The sequence below is a fragment of the Ahaetulla prasina genome, chromosome 6 (assembly GCF_028640845.1).
Source record: "Ahaetulla prasina isolate Xishuangbanna chromosome 6, ASM2864084v1, whole genome shotgun sequence".
Taxonomy (NCBI): domain Eukaryota; kingdom Metazoa; phylum Chordata; class Lepidosauria; order Squamata; family Colubridae; genus Ahaetulla; species Ahaetulla prasina.
Genome location: NC_080544.1, coordinates 78,898,005 through 78,923,660, shown reverse-complemented (window position 1 = coordinate 78,923,660; position 25,656 = coordinate 78,898,005). Strand labels below are relative to the sequence as shown.

The window sequence follows — 25,656 nt, the reverse complement described above, 5'->3', positions numbered from 1 at the left end:
AGACATTAAGAACAGTATTACTTTTTTTTACAAAAATGCCAATTTATTTCTATACTGTTCAACTTACAAGATAAATGAAACAATACAAAATAGTGTGTATCTTAAGTAAAAATCTTCAATTTCTAATCAAAAAATTTATCTCCTTTTGAGGGATAATAAGTTCAGGTTATTATACAAATGGAATATACAGACAATTCAAAAGAATCATCAACTTTATAATCATATCACTTTCAATAATTCTGTGGTGCAAAAATATATTTGTTTATCGGTGTATGGTTGTGGGTATGTATTTAAAAAGCCTCAGGAGAAATATTTTATTTAAATTTCATTCTTTTTATTTCCAATTTTTTAGCAATTAGATGACCAGCACCTGTTAGCCATAGTTTGCAGAATTTAATGGAAATAATCAATTAGTATATTTACAAAATAAACAAACATAAACTGGGTATCAACATATACATTTAAGACACTCCAACATAAAATATATTTTAAAAATAAATATGATATTTAACAAATGATGACTTCAAAAAGTATTTTTTGCAAAACTGAGAAGGTAATCTGGTTAAATATGGTATGCTTTCAATGAAAACAGTGAAAATACATTTGTTGCACTTTACTTGACCCATAAAACTAGTAAAATGTTTTACTATAGATATTTCAAGAGGAAAAAATATTTCAAATATTTCAATATTACTTTTATAATGATTAATTCTTATAGTAACTAATGCAGTCAACAGAAGTACCATGCTTCCATCTAATTCTGCTGAATAATCTAAAGAAGTAAGAACGTTGAAATTTTATCTTGGAAATAATGTGATATAAATAAGTGCTAGAGATAGATAAAAGCGGCACCTTCAGATTATCTCTATCAAATTTCAGTCAGCCATCATTTTACAAAAAAAAAGAAAGAAAGAAAGAAACCATAGAGTCAATTCCAAAGTATTAAATTCTTTGGTATCATTCATCAGTCTTTGAGGACCAAAATGTCACAGTATGGCAATATGGCGTTTCAATATTATTCCAACTCCAAAAGAATTCTTTTAAAATAGTATTATATTAACCTAATTTGACAGTTTTTAAAAATATGCTCATAACTACTTGATGCTTATATTAATTTAGAAAGGTACAATTGTTTAAAACATGTCAAAAATAATTTGTGCCTTCATTTTATACTTGAAAGAGAAAAAAAATTAAACATCTTCTCAAAAGTGCAACAGTGTACACATAAATTAGTCCATATGATGAGAATATCAAATTTGACATATAACTAAGTATTTCCATTTAGCTGACTATACAGTTTATAAATTATATACATCAAAGCTTCACATTAATTCAAAATTACCTGTTATTGTTTCACCACAGAATCTGGCAACAGTTTTTCCATTGCATTTTAAAAATATATTAATAAAATTACTGCTTTTGAACCAGATTCTCTCTCCACCCAACACACTATAAATGTAGGTGGCTGAGTGGAATCATTAGAAAAGTTTGAAAATTAATTTCTTTGATAAAATATGGCATATTTTGATGTCCGAAAACCAAGCAAGTCTCTTATTTCATTTCGGAATTTTGATAAATCTTGTCTGAGTTCATTCAGGTTTTCTACTGTTGCCTGATCAGTACTTTGCATTCTCTGTCTCATGGAAGTCAAGTAACGATGGACTAAACAACACATCACCTTTTGGTAATTTTCATCTCTCTTTTGCTTCAAATTTCTCCACTCCTTTAAACAAATAATGACAAATTAGATAAATTGCTGTAGCAAATCATTTTTGAACTGAATATTAATCAATTCTTGAAACATTCAAAATATCATAAAGAAATCAAACTCTATCAGGCTCACCATCCAAATAACACCTCTTCAAAATGTCACAAATTCCATGAATAAACTGCAAGACACAAATGATGCCCTGTAAGACTTGTCAGCAGTTGCATCAAATAACTAAGGTGCAACTTCTGATTTATTATTTAACCATTTCTTCTTTTGACCAATTTATTTTTATTTATTTATTTATTTATTAGATTTGTATACCGCCCTTCTCCCGAGGGACTCGGCGGTTCACAGCCAATAAAAATACAAAAATACATATAACACAGGTTAAAAACAATATAAAAAACTAATTCGATATATGGCCTAAAAATTAGAATAAAGTTAAAAACCCCATTTAAAAACCCCATTAAAAAACTACTTTTAAGCTAACCCTGTGCACTGAAAAAAAAGCGTCTTCAGCTCGTGGCGAGAAGTCCAGAGGTCGGGGAGTTGACGAAGCCCCGGAGGCAGCTCATTCCAGAGGGCAGGAGCCCCCACAGAGAAGGCCCTCCCCCTGGGGGTCGCCAGCCGACATTGTTTGGCCAACGGTACCTGGAGAAGGCCCTCTCTGTGGGAGTGCACAGGTCGATGGGAGGCTACTGGTGGCAGTAGGCGGTCCCGTAAGTAACCCGGTCCTATGCCATGGAGCGCTTTAAAGGTGGTGACCAACACCTTGAATTGGACCCAGAAGACCACTGGGAGCCAGTGCAGGCTGCTCAGGAGAGGTGTCACATGGGAGCCACGAGGTGCTCCCTCTATCACCCACGCAGCCGCATTCTGGACCAGTTGAAGTTTTCGGGTGCCCTTCAGGGAGAGCCCCATGTAGAGAGCATTGCAGTAGTCCAGGCGGGATGTAACAAGGGCATGAGTGACCATGCAAAGGGAAACCCGGACCAGAAAGGGACGCAATTGGTGAATCAGGCGAACCTGATAAAAAGCTCCCCTGGTGATGGCCGTCATATGTTCTTCTAAAGACAGCCGTGCATCCAGGAGGACGCCCAGATTGCGAACCCTCTCCGTGGGGGCCAACGACTCGCCCCCAACAGTCAGCGATGGAATCAGCTGACTGTACCGGGCTGCCGGCATCCACAGCCACTTGGTCTTAGAGGGATTGAGTCGGCGCCTGTTTCTCCCCCTCCAGACTCGTACGACCTCCAGACACTGGGACATCACTTTGAGGGCCTCGTTGGGGTGGTTAGGGGTGGAGATGTACAGCTGAGTGTCATAAGCGTACAGATGACAACTCACCCCAAAACCACGGATGATCTCACCCAGCGGTTTCATATAGATGTTGAACAGAAGAGGCGAGAGAACCAACCCTTGCGGAACCCCACACAAGAGGCGCCTCGGGGCCGATCTCTGCTCTCCTGCCAACACCGTCTGCAACCGGTCGGAGAGGTAGGAGGAGAACCACCGATAAACGGTGCCCCCCACTCCAAGTCCCCCGAGCTGCTGCAGCAGGATACCATGGTCGATGGTATCAAAAGCTGCTGAGAGATCTAATAGGACTAGGACAGAGGAACAACCTCTGTCCCGAGCCCTCCAGAGATCATCAACCAACGCGACCAAGGCCGTATCCGTACTGTAACCAGAAACCGTACCGTATCCGGAAACCGGACTGGAATGGGTCCAGATAGACAGTTTCATCCAGGTACTGAGGGAACTGTCCTTGGAGACAGGACGGTAATTTGCTAAAACAGCTGGATCTAGGGAAGGCTTCTTGAGGAGGGGCCTCGCCACTGCCTCTTTCAGGGCGGTAGGGAAGACACCCTCCACCAAGGAGGCGTTAACAATTCCCTGGAGCCAGTCTCGTGTAACCTCCCGGGTGGCCAGTACCAGCCAGGAGGGACACGGGTCCAATAAACATGTGGTCGCATTCAGTCTCCCCAGTATCCTGGTTGGCTGGTTTTTAACGTCTATAGCAAACTATAAAGTTTGAGTCTCACAAATCATTTTATCCCTATTTATTTATATTTTTAATTAACTCAGGCAATATACGGATAGAACATGCTTACTGAACAATAATGACCAAAACTCCAAAATTGTACAGAAGCTACCATGCTAGCAACCTCTATTGGTTTGTTTATTTCACCTGCCTGCATGGCATTTGAACAATGAAGCCCAAAATATGGGGTTTTCAACAGATGTAATTTCTAAAAATTTGCCCAGGACTATCTGCCACCAGTCATAACAATCCAGTGTTGAAGTCCCAGTTTAAAACTGCCCTGCTATGCCTGTGCATGTGCATTTTTTTGCCACACGATATGGCCTTATTGTGAATAAGGCATGGTTGTTCAACAAATGTTTTTGAGTAAACCAAAATTGGTTTCGTTTTCATAACAAAACAAAAGCATACTGCCTTTATGACCACATCTACATCTAAATGAATAAATATCTTTACAATATTTTCTAAATATTTACATCCTTAATAAGCTGCTAAGATATATATTGTTATATATAGTCTTTGTTGTTCAGACATAACTGACACATAAGAATCAGACAATTATCTATGTCAGTGTATGCATCTATTTTTCTATACTAATAAGTATATATAATTAAAAATTAAGTACATGGAAGTTACTTTACAATCTAGGGTAACTGATTAGTAATCTGGCTAAAAATGATGTTTTCCAGTACTTGTTAAAAATATAGTTGCCCTAAAAACAAAAATATCTTTTGAGATATAAAATGATTTTTCTTTTTCCCTGCCAAAAGTACTATATATAGTTACTATAACTATCACAATCATCCTGTCTCAAAGACTTGGGGGAACAACCAGGTCCTAAATAAGTATTCAGTATCATAAGGGTGAGAGTCATATAGATCTCTGGGGAATCATTCCCAGAGAAGACACAATCTGTGAGATGACATTCTTTAATTAACAGAATCCAGAGCATGCCCATCCTGCTGAATTGTATTATATGTCCAGAAACTATTGGAGACAGGCAATTCCTCAGATTTTTATTTAATTATTTAGATACAAGCTAGTATGTTCTACAAACTGAACACAAATTACTAGCAGAAAAAAACAAATGCTGTTTAGCATTACATTCATAGTGATGAGTGCAGACTCGACCACTGAAAGGCTGCCCAAATCCCAAGTAGATAAACTAGATTAAATATTTTGGAGACTTTGATGTAATACATAGAAGTATACTTTGTTTGCTAAGAGAAATCAGTATCCTTATCTGATACCATTACTTCACAAACTGTACTTCCTCCCAAAGGATATCTCTGTGTAATTCAACAAGTTACTTTCATCTACAAAGCCCTACATGGTACAGGACTGGATTATTTGCACAACTGCCTTTTACTAGTGAATTCTGCCTATCCGTGCACTTTACAGGATAGGCATGCTCCAGGTCTCCTCTTAAAGTAATGACTTAGGAGGCATGCCTTTTCTATTGCAGTGTTTTGTTGCCTATTCTTTGGAAATATCTCTCTCCTAGTGCCCTTCAAATTTGGATAGTTCTGACCCAGTTAGCCTTTAAGAAAGCCTTAAAATGAGGATTTTCCCTAGGAAATGCAAATGGAAAATCCCTAGGGCCAAGACATTATATGAACCCATATATCTTGTGAGACAGAATGTACAATTAATGAGCCTGGCTATGTTTTGTTTGATTTGTTTGTTTGTAAGTTTTGCTTTTTGTTGATATACGATTCATATTTGCAGGACCTTAAATGAAAGAGGTCATTTAATGCACATTGCCCAGAATTATGATTGTTACAAGTTATATAAATCTCCCAAAGTAATGAAGGAACAATAAAAAATTGTACATTCTTATATAAACAATTCCTTACCTTTAAACTATTCTGCCGCTTAACTTTACCCGATGACGTGTGAGAAGAAATCCATTTACTGAGGCTGTTAAATATGTAGCAGATTGTTTTGGGAGCAGGAATAATATTGAAAGGTGGAGGTTGTGTGCATTTATCATCGAAATAGCTAAGCCAGAGCTTCGCACGAGCAAACTTCCATTCCTTATCCTCATGATTCTAAATTATTTAAAATATATAAAGATGTCAGAATTTTTACTAAATTATGATTAAACACAGCTTTGTATCAAGATATTGTGTGCTACCTCTATGTCGTGTCCCTTTTAATGTGAGTCACACAAAAATAAAGGGTTCAATTATGCAGTCATGATCTTGAATTTTTTTCCTCCTCCCACCCAGACAAGATTTAGCTTATGAATTATTAATGAAGAGAGATGAGTCCCATCAGTGTTTTCCAGGCATTATAATATATTCATGAAAAATAGAAAATTCCACATCCTAATTCAGATGACACTATTATTCAGGCTTCAGATTTTGTTATAATGGTAATAAAACAATAAACCCTAAAAGTACTTACTGCTATTAGCTGAAAACTTTTATGAAGCATCGCCACTAAAAGCTTGGTAAGAACAATCACAACTACTACATTATATGTGCCAACAATAACTGCACCAACAAAAGACTGCAATTCTTCACCATAATTAAATCTGGTGACAAATACAGCTACATGTGCAAGGGAGAATATATACCAAAACAGAGCAAAGCAGGTGCCGATAAACCTATGGATAGAAAAAAAAAGCTTTGATTAGATAACCCTTGAAAACACATAAGGAAAGTATACATGTTGTATTGCTCATAACGTTTAAAATGCAGATTAAAATAAAGATGCTAATCTACTTAACTAGAATGTTTAGATCTAAAATTGTATAGGAGTCCAGTGTGAGAGGAAGCACATGATATGTATATAGTAGGGTGAAAGTGTGAAAATAGAAGTACTCTATAATATGTGCTTTGATTAATAATTCAGGATAAAAATGAACTTTATATATGTGGCTCTAAAATAACTTCATTGCAACTTCATGGTCGAATATGTGAATTAGATTTTAATCTGCATTAGTTTACATATATCAAATTTTATCTCACAATATATGTAAACATTTGTAAATATGTAATGAATAATAAATGTCAGAAGGCAGAAATAAACACAAATACATTAATATAAATCCATGCAAAATTTTAAAGTTCTGAGATTAACACAAAAATAAGATGGAACAGATTTATGGGTAAACATATAAACTGGCATGGACACTCAGTATTTAAGAGACAGCTAATCATATTTGTTTCAAGAATGACTGACTAATCTTTAAATGTATTGCACAGTATAAGTAGAACTGAAAGAGGAGGTGGTAGAGGTTTGGTATTATTTTTCCAGTTGTGAGTATGAGAGAAAAGACAATTTGCAAATTAAAATTTTCAACTCATTATTGAATGCATTTTGACATCAAATACAAAATGTAGCATTGTGATTGCTCTATAGGGTATATTATATAATTGAGCAGAAGTATTTGCTTAAACAGGACTAGTAAAATCTCTCGTAGAGTTGATTACATGCTCAATAAATGCCATTTTTATATATACTATGGAATCAACTAAAAATTTAAAGTAAGGGGATTAACAATTTTATTATCAAGATGACCAACAATTAGACAGCTTCTGGTAATTAGACACAAGGTACAAGCAAAGCACAAGCATTATGCACAGTCAGAGAGCACTGAAACTTACGAGTGGAATGTGTCGTTGCTTTGCTGCTCACAAAAAATCCCAGCACAGTCCTTCTCTTCCTGGTCAGTAAATCCTTTATCATAAAGTTGAGTCAACCCAATCGTGAATGAAAACAATACCAAAAGGAACATACCAAGAAATTTCCCAAAATCTTGCAACATCTGCCCCATTGAAATCTGTAAAATACATATTAGTTGAAATTACTTAAATTAATATCAGGTGATGGCAAATTAAAAAAAGAGAGACATAAAATTCCATGAAATTGTTTCTCGTAAGAGTGACTGGAATGTTTAATTTCATTTTATTTTGATGAAAAAGTAAAAAAGTATCCTAAGTAAATAATTAGTTTAAAATAGCAAATATTTGTAATGTAATGTAATATACTATTCTCTAAAATTTAATTGTTTTAGGGACACAGTGGCTCGGGGGCTAGGATGCTGAGCTTGTCGATCGAAAGGTCGGCAGCTCGGCGGTTCGAATCTCTAGTGCTGCCGTGTAACGAGGTGAGCTCCCATTACTTGTCCCAGCTTCTGCCAACCTAGCAGTTTCGAAAGCACGTAAACATGCAAGTAGAAAAAATAGGGACCACCTTTGGTGGGAAGGTAACAGCGTTCCGTGCACCTTTGGTGTTGAGTCATGCCAGCCACATGACCACGGAGACGTCTTCGGACAGCGCTGGCTTTTCAGCTTTGAAACAGAGATGAGCACCGCCCCCTAGAGTCGGCAACGACTAGCACGTATGTGCGAGGGAAACCTTTACTTTTTACCTTAAAATTTAATTATTAAAGAAGTTTGAGACCAGATAACTGAAAGTTACCTATTTTTTAAAAGGTATACATTTATATTATTGTTTACTTAAAAGTAAATCTAACTATTTTTTGAGCTGTCTTCCTGCTAAAAGGTATATACATCTTTATTTTAAGGTAATGTATCTAGAATAGGGATAGAAGAACACTAGAACCTGTAAAACTATGAACTATGTAACTTTAACTCTCAATCTTCCACCATCTTCCCCTTGAAATCCTAGAAACAACATTTCTATTGTTTCACAAATAACTTAGTATCGCATGTTTGATGGAGTTCATAGCCTTTAACAAACTGTTAATAGCAATAGCAATAGCACTTAGACTTATATACCGCTTCATGGTGTTTTACAATTCTCTCTGAATATATCAGCATATTGCCCTCAACAATCTGGATCCTCATTTTACTGACCTTGGAAGGATGGAAGGCTAAGTCAATCCTGAGCCAATGAGAATCAAATTGCTGGCAGCTGGCCATCAGCAGAATTAGCCTGCAGTACTACCTTCTAACCATTGCTGAAATCACTGATTTCACTTAGAAGTATATGTGTATAATGTTAGCATACAGATAAAATGTGCTTCCAACCTTTCCATTTTTTAAAACCATTTTCACATAATTAACAATTTCAATTAGAATTATTTAATAGCAATAATTTATTAATGAATATATTTCCAATGTATTTTTGACACTTAATATTTCCATGAAGTGATTGACAATGAAACATGCCCAATGTATTAATAGCTTTTCAAATTTTATTTAAGCAACATTTATTATTTTGTCAATATCAATGAAAATGGATATATTGCAGTAATATGCCTCACATTTCGTTTGATGGGAAGCCTTTATAGGCATTTAAAGGTTAAGTTCTATTTCTGTAAAACTGAGTATCAGCTACTGCTATATCTGTAGTCATTTCAATATTAGTATGTCATTGAATGGATTCCCCCCCCCCAACTGTTTGGGTATATTGGAATGCTGACTTTGCTTACAGGGACTAATGAAAGCTTTAGCACAAAAGAAATGTTATATGTTGAAACTTTTCAACGTGAATTCAAATCTGTACTCTTAATGGTTATAAACTTTAATAATAAGGAATTTGTAAGAGAAATTGTGATTAAAAACTAGAAGAAATATGAAGAAATAAGTACAGACAACAGAACAATATTTCATAGATATTATGCATTTATGCACAATTCACATTTATTTACACATTTGAGTGTTCATGTAGAGAGGAAAAACACAGTGCCCCTTGATACACTAAGAATATATAAATAATCACTTTATAAATAAATATTACCAGTTAAATCATGTAGAATTTAACTCTAATTTTGTTTTTACAATTTTGATTCAATGAAGCAACCACACCTTACCCATACAGGCATAAACCTGCATAGCTAGTTCAACAAATGATAGGGAGGGCAACTGTGAATACACTCAATGATTTCAGTAAGTTTAATTAAGCCAAGAAGGCCTATACGTGAAAAACTAGAGACCTACAGTAAATAATACAATCACATCAATGTTGATAGTCATATAACAAGATACCTGAAGTGGACCCAGGATGGAGCTTGTTGTATACATGAAGAACAGTCGAAGATAACTGAGAACATTAGCAAAAGCAAAGAGTCCTTCAGCCACAAGTGTAGGATGGAAAGCATCCCAATCCTTCCTCTCAGCAAAATCATGGAACTGGAATTTTTAAACAAAACTTATCATTCCTTCAGATATATCTGGTGAATAGTTCAGCAATATCTCTCATGAAACGTATTTCATTATTTAATAGGTTACTACACAACAAAGTGCTTGCTGAAATATGTATGTGAAATATAGTATACATACACATACACGGATTATTGTAATCCATCAGTTTATTACTAGGAAATTTGGTGTGCTTTATATTTACGAAACGAAAGCCAAACTATTGGCATGTATTAAATATTTAGGTTACTTCTAATTAATTTTGATAATACAGTATATGCATAATACCCATGACTTATAAAAGCTAATATAATAATTCCAGAAAGATCTTTGAACAGTATTGTAATGTTTATGTTATTTCATATTCTATTTTTGGAAATGTATTTTATTCATATATACTGTAGTTATCCCAAATTTTTTTTTAGCAAAAAACAAAAAAGAAATACATTTTTAGTTGTTTTTATGTCTCTCTTAGTTTTGTACTTTGCCCAGAGTCAACTGGAGGTGAGCAGCCAGTAAATTTAAATAATAAACACATAAATGCATAGTAAGTAAAATGTCTACTTTCTGTAGCAGCATTAAATATATACAGACTGAACTCAAAGACATATCAGACAATTTTAAGAATAAATGTCCTACCAGACTTCAATTGTTGAAAAATACAGCAACTTAATGCTCATGTTAACATAAGAATGACTATTTACCTTATTATGGGCAACTACTTTGAGAGCAAAAGTTGCCAAATACAAAGAATTCATGACAAAACTAAGTTGATTTCGTGATTCTTCTAAAAAGTCTTCTAAGCCATCATACCAAAGTCTTTTAACATCTGACCATACCATTCCTTAGAACAGAAAAAGAAAAAGGGTATTCAATCTCAGTATTGTCTTAAACTTATACTTTTAAATAACTGAAAGGTCAGTCTAATAAAGAACTACTCATTCCAAGGAGTTTTCAATGAAAAAGCAGATTATAGTATTACAAAATATGATAAAACAATACCGAACCTGAACTATCTAATATTCAGTATATTCCAAATAAAAGAATTGGTTACCTTATAAAATTTAATTTTCCACTATAAATATGTTATTATATTTAATAATAAATATTATGCAACATTGTTTTAGACAAAATAGTTGAGAATATGAGTAAATTTGTCTCCCCCTCTTGTTATTTTTCAACAGTTTTTTTTCCAATTTTTAAGCCAGTGATTTATTTATTTTTTTGTAATATATTTGTACTGGAGATAAAACTCAAAAGTTGAGAGCAATATGTTTGCAAAACATGTTAACTTAAATCTGGTACAAACAACTGACGAACTATTTAGCCACTGGCAAACAGTAGGTGGCACAACAACTTGACAAAAAATTCACATCATCTTGTGATAAGCCTCATTACCACAGCAGCAATTTGTTCACTGGCCTGTTTTTAAAATGCTAAATATTCCTACAGGCCAGAATGTTGATATAATATAAATGTGACGATAAGCTGAACTATGCAGCCCATTATAAAGAGCTCCATAGGTCATGCTGTAATAGGTCTAGGACAACTTGCTGTGGCCAACTTGCTGTGGCCAACTTAGTGCAGTCAACTCACCCTGGGACAACTCACCCTTGGACAATTCAACATTATATTAATTGTTTTATTCAGCTATTTTTATTATTGATGACCATATTTTCATCAAAAGTATTGTAACACTTACATTTCTGGATTGTGTTTATTTTATTATTATTGGCCACAGTTCCATAGAAATCAATTTAACTTTTGTATTTGTTGAATTGTCCTACAGTGAGTTGTCTGTAGTGAATTGGCAGTGAGTTGGCTGCAGCGACTGTCCCATTCCATGCTGTAGTACCTTAGTTTTGTGGCTTTATTTACTTCTTGGTACATTTACATTTTTTCCAATGTCATACCATGATTAAAAAGAAGTAATGTTTAAGGATTACAGATCTCTTCACATTTTACCATGAAAAATAGCATTTCTGTAACTGACATCACTTCCTAGTATTGCTCATTCAGTAGATGATCTCTAAAGATATTTTTCATCTTAACAGATAACCACAATACATTTTTTTTACTTCTTTAAGGTTATCAAATGCTTGTAACCACAGCTACATAGAGAAAATGAGCATACCAAAGGCATCAAGCAATTATTATTTCATAGGATTATATCAGTCTTAGGGGACCAAAATATGATTTGTAATTTTATTGATATAAAGAAAATCACATCAAAGGTTGGTACATTTATTTTAAAAAGCAATGAGTGATGCAAAGTATTAGGAAAAAGCATTTTACAAAGAAGATTAAGGCAAAGAAAATAACTCATCATTTCATGAGATACATGAAAGCAGGCACATCTTTTAGAAAATTTGCATGGCTGTTTCAAAGACTGTCCCCTACTATCTGTGCATGTATAGCTACTTTGCTGGCAGTTTCAGTAGAAGCAGTCTCCCATGAATACATAAGCACACATTTAGAAAGTTCTTCCATAGCTGTTTAATGCTTTGAGGAGGGCATTAATATACTTTTCAAGTATATTAAGTTGATAATATACTTTTCAAAATTCTGCATACTTTACACAGACTTAAAATTCAATTATTATTATTTTTTAATTTGAATTTATATCCCGCCCTTCTCCGAAGACTCAGGGCGGCTTACATTGTGTTAAGCAATAGTCTTCATCCATTTGTATATTATATACAAAGTCAACTTTTATTGCCCCCAACAATCTGGATCCTCATTTTACCTACCTTATAAAGGATGGAAGGCTGAGTCAACCTTGGGCCTGGTGGGACTTGAACTTACAGTAATTGCAAGCAGCTGTGTTAATAACAGACTGTGTTAGTCTGTTGGGCCACCAGAGGCCTCAATGATACTGAGAAATAGTTTATGCTCTACTGCTGGTTCTATTATCATATCAGACTGCTGGTTCTTGAAGGATCAACTAATACATTTACAGACATAGATGAGATAAAAGAATAAGATACCCCATCTGCATCTATCTAGATTCTGCCTTCCTGCTATTATAACTTTTTTTGTGACTAGAAGCACAGATTTTTCTAATTTTGCCATCATGCAAACAGACAGTTCAATTTAGTTCACTGATATTCAGCCCAGAATTGTTCTTATAAAATTGTATGTTATATTAAAGTATATATCACACAAGGTGGCCATCCAAAACGTATTCATTGACAAAATCAGAATTTTAACTGACTTTAATTTAAAGTTTCATATTCTTTATACTTACCAATGAGCCACAGTATTAGAAGATAGTCTATTCTCTCTAATGCTGGTCCCATTGTGTTTTTCTTATCTTCATTGTAGACAAGTGAGTACAAATTAAGTAATAACAGAAATGTAAAATAAGAAGCTCCATGAATGATAAATTTCATAAAAGGAGTATGAATTATTCTGCCTATTTGAGATCTTGGTGCCAATAAATAACAAAAAGAGAGTAGAGGCCAAAGAATGCCAACTGTCAAGACTGTCAAAATCTTCTTAAATGTATGCTTGCGGCGATAACCAGCCATTTGTCCAAACCAGACAGTATTGAGAAACTGCTGGCAATTAGATTGAGAAACAAACTGCAATAGAAAAATATTTTATATGAATAAGCACTTTCTAAAGACGCTAATGATTTACATTCTTAGTTTAAAAGAATAACAAAAGTAGACAGAAATAATTAGCTACATAATAGTACTGGAGGGTAAATTCATTTTAAACATGTAAATTCTATATAATTAAATATAATCAGTTAATTAAACTTCATTGTATGTTGCTAATACTAGAACAACTGTAAAAAAATGTTTATGTGAGGTCCTCAGCCCCAACTGCTGAACTGGTGATGAAGGCTGCATTGTACTATAAACTCCACCTCTTTTGACCATATTTTTTATGTCACATCATAAAAAATAGAAAAGGTAAGACCAACAATGTAACAGTGCAATGCCGTTTTTGTTGGACTCACTAGCTTGTCACACAATAAAATATTTAAAATCTTAACTATTATAGCAACCATATCTCATAATATCCATTACTTTGGGCTGTGCTTTCTCAGAACTATACGTGTCACACAGATTTCTCATTTTACAAAGCAATGCTCTTTAAATACACATACACAGACCGGCAAAGTACTAGAGCCCTGCCAGGTTTATAAACTGGCAACATATGGCTTTTAATCCAACATAAGAAACAGCAGGATTGTAAAAATAGTTATTCACTTTCAGCTAGGAATAATAATAACAACAGCAACAATAATATTACTGGAATGCTGAACAAGAAATTAAACTTCAAAAATGGTCACGTGAGAAAGAGCAATGTGAAAGTGTTGCTTACATTAGTGCTAGTCATCTCCTGCACAAAACCTTGCACCATATTTTACAGAGGCAATTAATTTCAGCAACTGTAGTACCATTACATTATACAATGCCAGCCAACAGAAACTGGATGAAGTAAAATTCAAAACTCTGTGCCACATCAGATACATAAGGTAAGAACCAGAGCAGCAAAACCAGTGAATCTACTGAGCTGTGAAAAGGAACTCATACTACTATGGCATTAATTCTCCCTTGCCATTCAGACTCTTGCTCCACAAATATATTAACTACTGTCTTATAAAGAAAAATATTGTGCTAAGCTGCTAATTTATATCCTATGTTTATATCACAGTAATTGACTGCCAACCATAATTAAGATCAGAAATTACATTGCTAAGCAAGGCAATTGTTGAGTGGTGCCAAATTTAAAAGCTTTTTTACCATGGTTGTTAAGTGAATCATGCAGTTATTAAGCAAAGTTGGCTTCTGCCATTGATTTTGCTTGTTGGAAGCAGGCTGGGAATGTCACAAATGGTGATCACGTAATCCACCATTACAAACACATGCTAGTGCCAAGAGCCCAAGTTTTGATCATGTGACTACAGGGATACTGCAGTGGTCATAAGTGTGAGGACTGTGATCCTACATCACTTTTTTCAGTGCTTTTTCATAAAACAAAAGATTTTAAGTCAAGGACTTCCTACAGAAATTTAATAGACTGTATTGATATTACAATTTTTCTAAATATTAGAAGTTGAAAACTTACTAAGACACATATCTGTTTTATCCCATCTATTTGTAACAGGATTCTATATTTAATAAATCAAAACTGACATACTTCCTTTTGGTTATACTTAATGGCAAGCTTTAGGCGACTCAAATTCATTCTCTCTTCTAGTAATCCTCGTTTATCCACATGTTCATCACTTGCAGTATGATTCAATATAACTTCAAGCTCCCGGGAATTCCGTGCCTGAGCAAGCAAATCTTTAGCAAAGGTTTTGCACTGCTGAGCCAGTTCTTCATAATCATTTCTAGGAAATAAACAAAGTAACAAAACTTACTTCTAATGCTAATTTAATATAATCCAATACTAATTAGATTTAATCTAATACTAATACAAACAAAAAAGAAGAATAAAGGTCCTTCCTGAACAAAACTGGATACCAGACTGGAATCAGCTAAAATCAAGATGGTCCAAATAAATTATTTCAGTCACTGAAAAAGGACAAACTTTTTAAAAAATAAAGATGGTATAGTAGTTAAGGTCCTGGACTAGGACCAGGGGATTCAGGTTCAAATCCCTCAGATATGGATGACTTTAGCTATGGGAAAAACTGGAAGAAGGAATGTTATATATCTTGCCACCCATTCATAAATTCATAAGAAATAAATAATTTAAATAATTTTGCTACATTGTCATTAAATATCCCTTATTTCATTACTAAATTTATGGCTGACTTTTATTATATACATTTTAATGCACTTGGGAGTGGAGTTTTATTGTACCCTTTGTTAGAACTGAAATGGGTTTTATATATATTGTAAGAGCAAATTAATTAAATTAATTAAATGTTAGAGATAACAGTTGTGCTGTGTTGTTTTTTATTAAATTTGGAAGCTTAGTATTTGGATGATACCACCAAGAAATCTCTGAGCTTTAAGCTAATATAAATAATGGCACCAGAAATCAAACCTGAGTTGAAGAAGACTTTATATTTTTAAGTCCTCAGTGATGCATATGGATTGTTTGTTCTAAATTTTTAAAAAATCATTTCATTATCATGCAAAATGGAAATATGTTATCAAAATAGGGAATAAAATATTCATGAATGCAACATTATATTTTTCTTAGCAATAGTGCCAAAGTGACCTTCAATATATTTCCAAAGTAATTGTGTCTGTGACCTTCAAGATATTTCAGTATATGTCTGTAATTTAGCCTCCCTTATTATTCTTCAATAATTTATATATAACCAGAGTTAATTGTGTTTGAACCAAAAAGAAACACAACATAATCCTGTGTAGATTTTGCCCTTAACTTATTTATTTATTTATTTATTTATTATTTAAATTTGTATACCGCCCTTCTCCCGAAGGACTCAGGGCGGTTCACAGCCAGGTAAAAATACAATACAATAAATACAAATTAAAATACAATTAAAAAACTTATTAAAATTGGCCAGGATTAAAATTTGGAGCTAAAAACCCATTAAAACCCATTAAAACACTAACCCAGTCCAGCGCAGATGAATAAGTAGGTTTTAAGCTCATGAAAGGTTCGGAGGTCCGGAAGTTGACGAAGTCAGGGGAGTTCGTTCCAGAGGCGGGAGCCCCACAGAGAAGGCCCTTCCTGGGCGCCGCCAGACGACACTGTCGCGCCGGCGGCACCTGAGGAGCCCCTCTCTGTGAGAGCGCACGGTCGGTGAGAGGTATTCGGTAGCAGCAGGCGGTCCCGTAAATATCCCGGCCCTATGCCATGGGCGCTTTAAAGACATTCACCAACACCTTGAAGCGCACCCGAAGGCCACAGGTAGCCAGTGCAGCCGGCGCAGGATAGGTGTCACTCGGGAGCCACGAGGGCTCCTCAATCACCAGCGCAGCTGCATTCTGGACTAACTGTAGCCTCCGGATGCCCCTCAAGGGAGCCCCATGTAGAGAGCATTGCAGTAGTCCAGGCGAGGCGTCACAAGGCGTGGTGACTGTGCACAAGGCATCCCGGTCTAGAAAGGGGCGCAATTGGCGCACCAGGCGAACCTGGTGGAAAGCTCTCCTGGAGGCGGCCGTCCAATGGTCTTCAAAAGACAGCCGTTCATCCAGGGGAACGCCCAAAATGCGCCCCCTCTCCCTCGGGGCCCATGACTCGCTCCCGACAGTCAGCCGCGGACTCAGCTGACTGTGCGGGATGCCGGCATCCACAGCCACTCCGTCTTGGAGGATTGAGCTTGAGCCTGTTCCTCCCCATCCAGACCCGTCGGCCTCCAGACACCGGGACAGCACTTCAACGGCTTCATTGGGGTGGCCGGTGTGGAAAAGTACAGCTGGGTGTCATCAGCGTACAGCTGGTACCTCACACGAAGCCACTGATGATCTCACCCAGCGGCTTCATATAGATGTTGAACAAAGGCGAGAGAATCGGCCCTGCGGCACCCACAAGTGAGGCGCGCGGGTGACCTCTGCCCGTCAACACCGTCTGCGACCGGTCGGAGAGATAGGAGGAGAACCACCGATGGCGGTGCCTCCACTCCCAATCCCCCCAACCGGCGCAGCAGGATACCATGGTCGATGGTATCGAAAGCCGCTGAGAGGTCTAATAGGACCAGGGCAGAGGAATAACCCCTATCCCTGGCCCTCCAGGGATCATCCACCAACGCGACCAAAGCCGTCTCAGTGCTGTAACCGGCGGAAGCCGGACTGGAGCAGGTCCAGATAGACAGTTTCCTCCAGGTGAAGGGAAACTGATATGCCACCATACTCTCTACAACCTTCGCATGAGCGGGTTGGAGACTGGACGATAATTACCTAAAACAGCGGGTCCAAGGAAGGCTTCTTGAGGAGGGGCCTCACCACCGCCTCTTTCAAGGCGGCCGGAAAGACTCCCTCCAACAAAGAAGCACTCGTAATCCCCTGGAGCCAGCCTCGTGTCACCTCCTGAGTGGCCAGCACCAGCCAGGAGGGGCACGGGTCCAGTAAACATGTGGTGGCATTCAGTCTACCCAGCAACCTGTCCATGTCCTCGGAGTCACGGGTCAAACTCATCCCACACAACATCACCAAGACCGCCCTCAGACGTCCCGTCCGAATCGCTGCAATCTTGGTCCAGACCGTCCTTCAGCTGAACGATTTTATCGTATAGATAACCGTTAAACTCCTCAGCACGTCCCTGCAACGGGTCATCCCGCTCCCCCTGGTGAAGGAGGGAGCGGGTCACCCGAAACAAGGCGGCTGGGCGGTTATCTGCCGGCGGAATGAGGAGGAGGCGGGTCACCAAACAGGCGGCTGGGCGGTTATCTGCCGACGCAATGAGGGAGGAGGCGTAGCAACGCCTCGCTTCCCTCAGTGCCACTAGGTAGGTCCTAGTATAGGATCTAACTAGTGTCCGATCAGCCTCTGAACGGCTGGACCTCCAGGAACTCTCTAGGCGTCTTCTCCGGCGTTTCATCCCCCTCAGCTCCTCGGAGAACCAAGGAGCCGGTTGGGATCTACGCCGGGTCAGAGGCCGCAAAGGCACGACACGGTCTAAGGCCCCGGCCGCAGCCCGTTCCCAGGCTGCAGCCAGTTCCTCTGCCGTGCCGTGAGCCAGACCCTCAGGAAATGGCCCAAGCTCCGTCCGGAACCTCTCTGGGTCCATCAGGCGCCTGGGACGGTACCAACGTAATGGTTCCGTCTCCCTGCGGTGTTGGGTAGCGGTCAGAAAGTCCAGGCGAAGGAGAGAGTGATCTGACCATGACAAAGGTTCAATGACTATTTCCTTTAAGTCCAGATCTCGACCATTGACCAGAGACAAAAATCAGGTCCAGTGTGCCACCCCCGATGTGAGTGGGGCCATCCACTACTTGAGTCAGGTCCAAGGCCGTCATGGAAGCCAAGAACTCCCGAGCTACCGTCGATGACGAGCCGGCAGATGGCAGGTTAAAGTCCCCCATGACTAAAAGTCTGGGGGTCTCCACCGCCACCCCGGCAAGCACCTCTAGGAGCTCGGGCAGGGCAGCTGTCACGCAGCAAGGAGCCAGGTGCGCGACCAGCAAGCCCATCTGACATCTATGACCCCACCTCACAAAGAGGATTCACACCCGGCTATCTGAGGTACAGTGGTCTCCTCGGCTCTAGACTCTCTTTAATCACAACCGCCACCCCGGCAAGCACCTCTAGGAGCTCGGGCAGGGCAGCTGTCACGCAGCAAGGAGCCAGGTACGCGACCAGCAAGCCCATCTGACATCTATGACCCCACCTCACAAAGAGGGATTCACACCCGGCTATCTGAGGTACAGTGGTCTCCCTCGGCTCTAGACTCTCTTTAATCACAACCGCCACCCCTCCACCCCTACCCTGGGCCCTCGGCTGATGGAATGCACGGAAACCCGGTGGGCACATCTCAACCAGGGGCACACCCCCTTCATTGCCCAACCAGGTCTCCGTAACGCCTATAATATCCGCGGCACCCCCCTGAATTAGATCATGTATTAGGGGGGCCTTATTGGCCACGGACCGTGCGTTGCATAACACCAGCCGAAGGCCCAGGCTCTGAGGGTCCTGACCATCCGGGGAACGGGTAAAGTTAGGGGGATCGGGGCACGCGATCGCCTGCATACATCGAACGCGTGACCCCCTATGTCGATACGATCCCCCCCTTCCGCCATATCTGCCCCTCCCACTTACCGTGCCAATAGACTCACCCTCACACAAAGGAACACCCTTCCCCCCCATAACCTCCGAACCCATTTGATAATCGCCACGAGCATGCGCTGGAACTGGTTTCCCTCCCGACGGGCTACCCCATCACCCGCCCTACCCTCCACCCCTTAAAATGCCCTATCTAAAACCCCAAAGGCTCTTTCTTTTCGCATGCCACCTCTGTGGGTCCCAAGACCCGTCATTGAGGCCGGCCCTTGGTAATGAGGCGGGCCATTCCTGCGAGGCGGGGGCACCTCGCAGGCGCAGGAGTTCCTGTACAGCGTAACGCATAGAAAAGTACGAATCGGTGAGGGTGCTAAGATGGTAACATCCCAGATGGTAAGACATTAAAGATGGATCCCCCAACGGATGTCTAGATGTCAAAGAGGACAAATAAAGCTGGAACCAGATGAAGATGATAAGCCTAAGCAAACAGACCGGCAGCCTCCATGGTAAACCTATGGAGAACGTTTCTACGAAAGGTCTTAACAAAGGTAGAAATGACTGTCAGTCCGTCAATCTGTTCATAGTCCAAAGTCCAATCCAGTCCAGTCCAGTCCAGTCCAAAAACCCGTGGGTAAAAATACCTGGCGACCCAACTTCGATGGTCAAAAGTCCGGGAGGGGGGGGGAAAGGCAAGCCATACAACAAGAGGCAGATGAACAAAGCACGATGTAAAGGGGCAAAAGTGCCAGAAGAGGGAGGCAAACCATAGCCTTGCCTCCGGCCTCATCTCCGACCGCGGCCTCACCACGCCCGCCGCCGAAGGGCCGCAGAACACTGGGCGCCGCTGGACAGGCGCCTCACGCCCACAAGGCCCGCCAGGCGCAACAAAGCGCCGATGGAGCAGGCGGGCCCACGGACAGGCGAACGGGCCGGAATCCATGCCCCAGATAGAAACGGGCCGAAGTCCCATCGCCGCTGGAGTCGGCTGGGGCCGGGCCGAAATCAAGGCCGAAAATCGAGGCCTGCAATCCACACAGGCAGCAGCAGGCCTCCCTCGCCTCCCTCGCGTCCCCAAGATGGCCGCCACCAACCGGTCCGCCGCTCTTCCCTCGGCCCGCTCTCGGCTGCCGCACATCCGAGAAGGCCAAAAGACCTCTCCTGCGGCCGCCAAGCAGATGGCACAGCGTGCCGAGGGACAAGAGCAGCCTGGTAGGTCATCCGGAGTCCTCCATTCGGGAAACAGTCCCCCACGCCGATCCGAGCTCCTCTAGAAAACCGCCATCCTCGCGCATGCGCAGAGCCAAATTGGAATCTTGGAATTCCAAATTGGAAACTAAACATTCGCTATAAATCTTTGAAGTATATATAGTATCTTCTAAGTTAATTGCAAATTAAGTTAGCTAAAAACAGTTCATGAAATATTTGTATTTAGTTCTTGTTCCTTAGTAACAACATTCAGGTAATATTATTTATTCTTCAGTATGTTTGTCTAGGAATAAGAGCTGTAGAATATGTGACTCATCTCTCAGTAAATATCAATGAGTTTACACTGGAAATTTTCTGTTTATAGCATATATACAGTATTGTTAGCCAGGTTCACTTGCGATATGCCTGCATCTAATAATGTCATGCTGCTGAAATTACAATAATAATACATATTATCATACCTGAATTCAACTTCTACAAGGCTTAATTCTCTTAAGTCTGTACTAAGTTCAAAGGCTCTCAGAATTGGATCCTCTTCTGTCAACATTATTAAGGCAGGACTGGCCAAACATCGATAAATATCAAGACGAAATCTGCCATGGCAATGTTAAAGAACACATCTTAAGACAAACAGTTTTTATTTGATTAAACGTATCAACTTATCATTTTAGAAATCTGACATATATCATTATCAGTAAGCAAAAGAATTTCCTCAAAAGCATGTGTTGTAAGAAAGTTCTTAGATGTATTAAGTTTAAATACCGATAACAAATTTAATTAAAGACTTTATTAAAAGATGTACTGCTATCCATTATTGTTCAAAGGATGATTGTTTTAGATTAAGATTCTCCAAACATGCAAACCCATTAATCCTACTCAAAACAACTTTGTCAATTTGGGAAATTATTATAATTTCATGATAATAATCAAAATGTTGTTAGTATCGACATTGGAAGTTTTGAGCAACTAGATGTGGCAAAGTATTTCTTGCACAACACAGATACTTTCTCTGTCTTGACAATCTGATTTAATTTCAAATCCTGCTTGGCTCTGGGTGAAGTGCCAGTCTCCCTGAAAAAGCAAGTCAATAAAATAGGCCGAAGTTTTGGCCAAAAGGACTTTTATCCCAGCTTCTGGTTTTGTGCCAATTATTGCCTTTTGGGGAGAAAGAAGCCTTTGCAATAATGACTTACTGTATGCCCTTATCACTTATAAAGTAGAATATTGCAATGTTTTCAATTTTGGGCTGCCTTTGAAGACCACCCAGAAGCTACAGTTGGTACAGAATGTAAGTCTTTGCCTGCTGCCTGGTGAAAGCCACTGTAGTTAAGAAACAGTAGTGCTGCATTAGTTGCCAATAAATTGCCAAGTACAATTTAGTTTTGACATACTGTAAAACCTTACATGGTTAAGCTTCCAATGGGCTTCAGAAACTGCCTTCTCCTCTGCAATCTATTTGGGAATAGGATATGCATATTTATGGAACAATTTGCACCCAATATCATATTGGCCTCTTGAGTTTTGTGTTTTAGGAAGGCAGTGAAAGCAAGTATTGGTCTGCTGTTTTAATCCACATTAAATGAATTCTGTTTTATCTGTTTTTATGAATATGTTTTAAACTGCCTACATTTTAGCAATTTATAGTAACATGAAAGAAAAAATAGTTCCTTGTTTACAAAAGTCTCTTTCCAAGATTACTAGTGATATAGTAGGAAACTGATTTACCTACCACCAGTGAGATCACTAAACCATTGTGTTCACTACTGTATAATGAACATAAGCAATCATCCAAATATTTTTCCCAAATCTACTCAAATGGCAGAGATTAAATTTAACATTTTTTCATGCAAAGCTGTATACTCTATCAATTATATATCCTTGTCATGAGCATTCATTTTATTCTAAAATATAAACTAAACTCCTTTATGATTATTACTTAAAAATGGTGGAAAAACTGCAGATACAGATGAAGATCTAATTATTGTAACCTGGAGTGACGTAAACTATCTTTTTTGTTCTTGGCTGTACACAATGTACATTCACACCCCACAGCATGAGGTTTGGGTAGCGACACATCCTGTTTTAAGAGCATTGTAAGAATTTCATAGTTGTTACGGTGAGCAGCTAAAATGACAGGTGCCACATCCATAGTTGTTGAATATTCTGGATTCTGAATACGTTCCATTAATTTCTGCAACAGAGAGACAAAAGTCTGAGAAAATAAATTAAGCTTGATGAATTAGTAATGCAGAGATGAAATCTAACAGACATCCAATTTGAAACCAAAACATACATTTTAAGGTCATAAATATTTTTTTAATTTCAAAATCACTAAACTGGATGCAATGACTGATAAATGTTAACTAAGTACATTTTATTCCATGAAAAATTATTTCTTGAAATGAAAAATGCATACATGATTCTAAAGTACATGTACTATTTCTCTTATTTCTAGGGATAGGGTAGTAAGAAGTAGAATGAATAAACTCAGTCATGCTTCTTGTATGTGCCTTCTTCTTAAGAAGCCAGTTACAGACACACATTTGTACAATGGTACTTGAAGTGAATAAAATAAAAAATAGACCAATATGTATGTGATAATTTGAACAGTAACTTCTAGTGATTCTCCCAATTTTAAAAAAAGTTGTAATAGAAAAGGCTTTGTGGGATGTATTGAACATAACAATTACACTATTAAATTTACATACTGTAACAATTTTTATCTTTTTGGTAATGTTTATAAAAACTAGAATTAGAAATATTCCCTTTTATAATGTATATGGGCAGTCCTTGACTTACAACTACAACTGGGCCCAACATTTCTGTCACTAAGACATTTGTGAATATTGCCCCATTTTACCACCTTTCTCACCACAGTTATTGAATGAATCACTGCAGTTAAGTTAGTAACATGGTTGTTAAATGAATTTGACTTCCCTCATGTCTTTTTTGATGGATGGAAGGTTGCAAAAGATGATCACATGATCCCAGAACACTGCAATTGTCATAAATTTGATTCACTTGCCAAGTGTCTGAATTTTGATCATATGACCATGGGATTGCTGCAACGGTCCTGTGAAGAACGGTCATAAGTCACTCTATTCAGTGCCTTTGTAACTTTGAACAGTCACTAAATGTACTGTTGTAATTCAAGGACTACTTGTATATTCAATTCAATGTTTATTTAAGACAACCTTCAATTTGATTATTTATAATTCAAGCAGCAGAATGTCACAATGGTTAAACTAATACTTTTAAAAATTTTATGCTTTATCAGTAAAATAGCCTCAAGACCACCCTCAGCCATGGAAGCTCACTGCCCAACAATCACAGGATTGTTGTTATGGAGAAAAGTGTGTGGCTGAGTGCTATATATGCCCATGAGTTCCTGTATATATTGCTAATAAATAACCAGAAATAATGAATATATCTGCCCATTTTCAGGTATATAATCAAAAACTTTGCTCTCTAAAGTTTTCAAGATAAAACTTTTCCCATTATCAAAGATTTGACATCATGAGATGCACTCTCAAACACAGAATTAAAGCAATACTAACAACAATTGTTGGTCTACTGGATCGCTTTGGTCGATGATTAAGTAATATATCAACAGCTCCCACAACTTCTGAATCAATGGCCACCAATAATGCATCTGTAGACTAAAGAAAATTAAAGCACAAATAATATCAAATTTCATACCATGGAAGAAAATATAGATCGTTAAATTACAATGACAATGTTCTAAGGGCAAGCAAAAAGAATAGAAATTTCAACTTTATACTGATGTTATTAGTAGTACCTGACAACCATAATCCAAAAGAAGCTGTAGAATGTCTAGATTCTCATTTTCAATACTTATGGTAATAGCATTTCTCCCAAGTACATCCACACAATTTATGTTCATCTCACCAGAATTCTCTTCTAAAAGTTTCTTCACCATGTAATAATCACCTAAACCAATAATATACAAAATCCTATTTTAGCAATTCAGATTTTAATTTGTAATGAGTTTTTAAAAACATTTATTAAATTCTTCAGCAAATCAGTCATATGTAAATTTTGATTTTAAAAAGCATTTCCCAAAAACTACCCTCTTCCCCACCCCCTTTAAATATAGGAATAGAGAAGAACACTCAAAAGCTGAAATTAACCAAATAAAATGACCCATTATACTAGGCTTGTTTGACAATCTAATTAACTTCGGGCTTTTTAGCCAAGACCCTTCATTAAGGAAGCTAACAGACTCGCATTCCCATAAAAGGAAAGGGAGGAAAAGATGGGAATTTTTGATGCCTTTTGCTATTGTTTTTGCTCATTACAAGGAATGTACATTAATCTCAGTGGGTCAGAATCAGAGTTGCTACCCCTTTTTACGGATCCCATTCTGTTCATTCGGACTGAAGTTTCTCATCTTAGGTAGGTTCAGGAATAAGGAGCGGAACCCCGGCCTTTTCCGGCGCTGCAGGCTTGGATGCTGGGCGGGTTCATTGATGAAGGCCCGCTCCTAGTTGATAATGCGGGTCAAACGAAAACAGTTTCCTTGCGGCAATGAAGGGAAAAGCGAGAGACAGAGGTGTGTCTACCTTTGTCGCAAGCCAGCAGGAACAGTTTCTCGTCCAGGGTGGTCTCCTCCTTCACCTGCCGGACATCCTTCAACGCCAGCAGCTTGTTCGGGGAAGCCGAGGCCGATGGGTCTGCACTCTGGTATAGAGCAGCCATAGCGCCGGCCCCGCAGTAAACGGAGGGTCATCGGAGAGCCCGCTCTGGAAAGCCACCCTCCTCCTCCTCCTCCTCCTTCCTGACCCCTAGACCAGCAACCCCGCTGGGATACCCGCGAACGAGGTGCCCCTCACGTGCCACCCAAAGGGAGAGCGAACGACGCGCAGCTGTCAAACGGGAGCTCGAGCGACCGAGAGCTCCGCG

At 38.7% G+C, this 25,656-nt stretch overlaps 1 protein-coding gene across 2 annotated transcripts; it reads right to left on the bottom strand.

The window, feature by feature from the left end:
* Window positions 1–89: 89 nt before the first annotated feature.
* TRPC1 (transient receptor potential cation channel subfamily C member 1) lies at window positions 90–25,656 on the bottom strand. 2 transcript variants are annotated; one of them, XM_058188746.1, is made up of 15 exons: window positions 25,317–25,656; window positions 24,533–24,684; window positions 24,291–24,392; window positions 22,722–22,924; window positions 22,138–22,185; window positions 21,195–21,326; window positions 15,026–15,221; window positions 13,119–13,455; window positions 10,576–10,715; window positions 9,719–9,862; window positions 7,370–7,545; window positions 6,165–6,366; window positions 5,612–5,806; window positions 1,844–1,889; window positions 1,542–1,723 (listed from the first exon to the last, which is right to left on the bottom strand). In XM_058188746.1, the coding sequence occupies exons 1-15, from the start codon at window positions 25,450–25,452 to the stop codon at window positions 1,692–1,694; spliced, it is 2,241 nt and encodes a 746-aa protein (XP_058044729.1). In that variant the 5' UTR covers window positions 25,453–25,656; the 3' UTR covers window positions 1,542–1,691. The 2 variants fall into 2 exon arrangements, with proteins under 2 accessions (XP_058044728.1, XP_058044729.1); XM_058188745.1 differs by lacking the exons at window positions 1,844–1,889; window positions 22,138–22,185 and having other exon boundaries at window positions 90–1,723.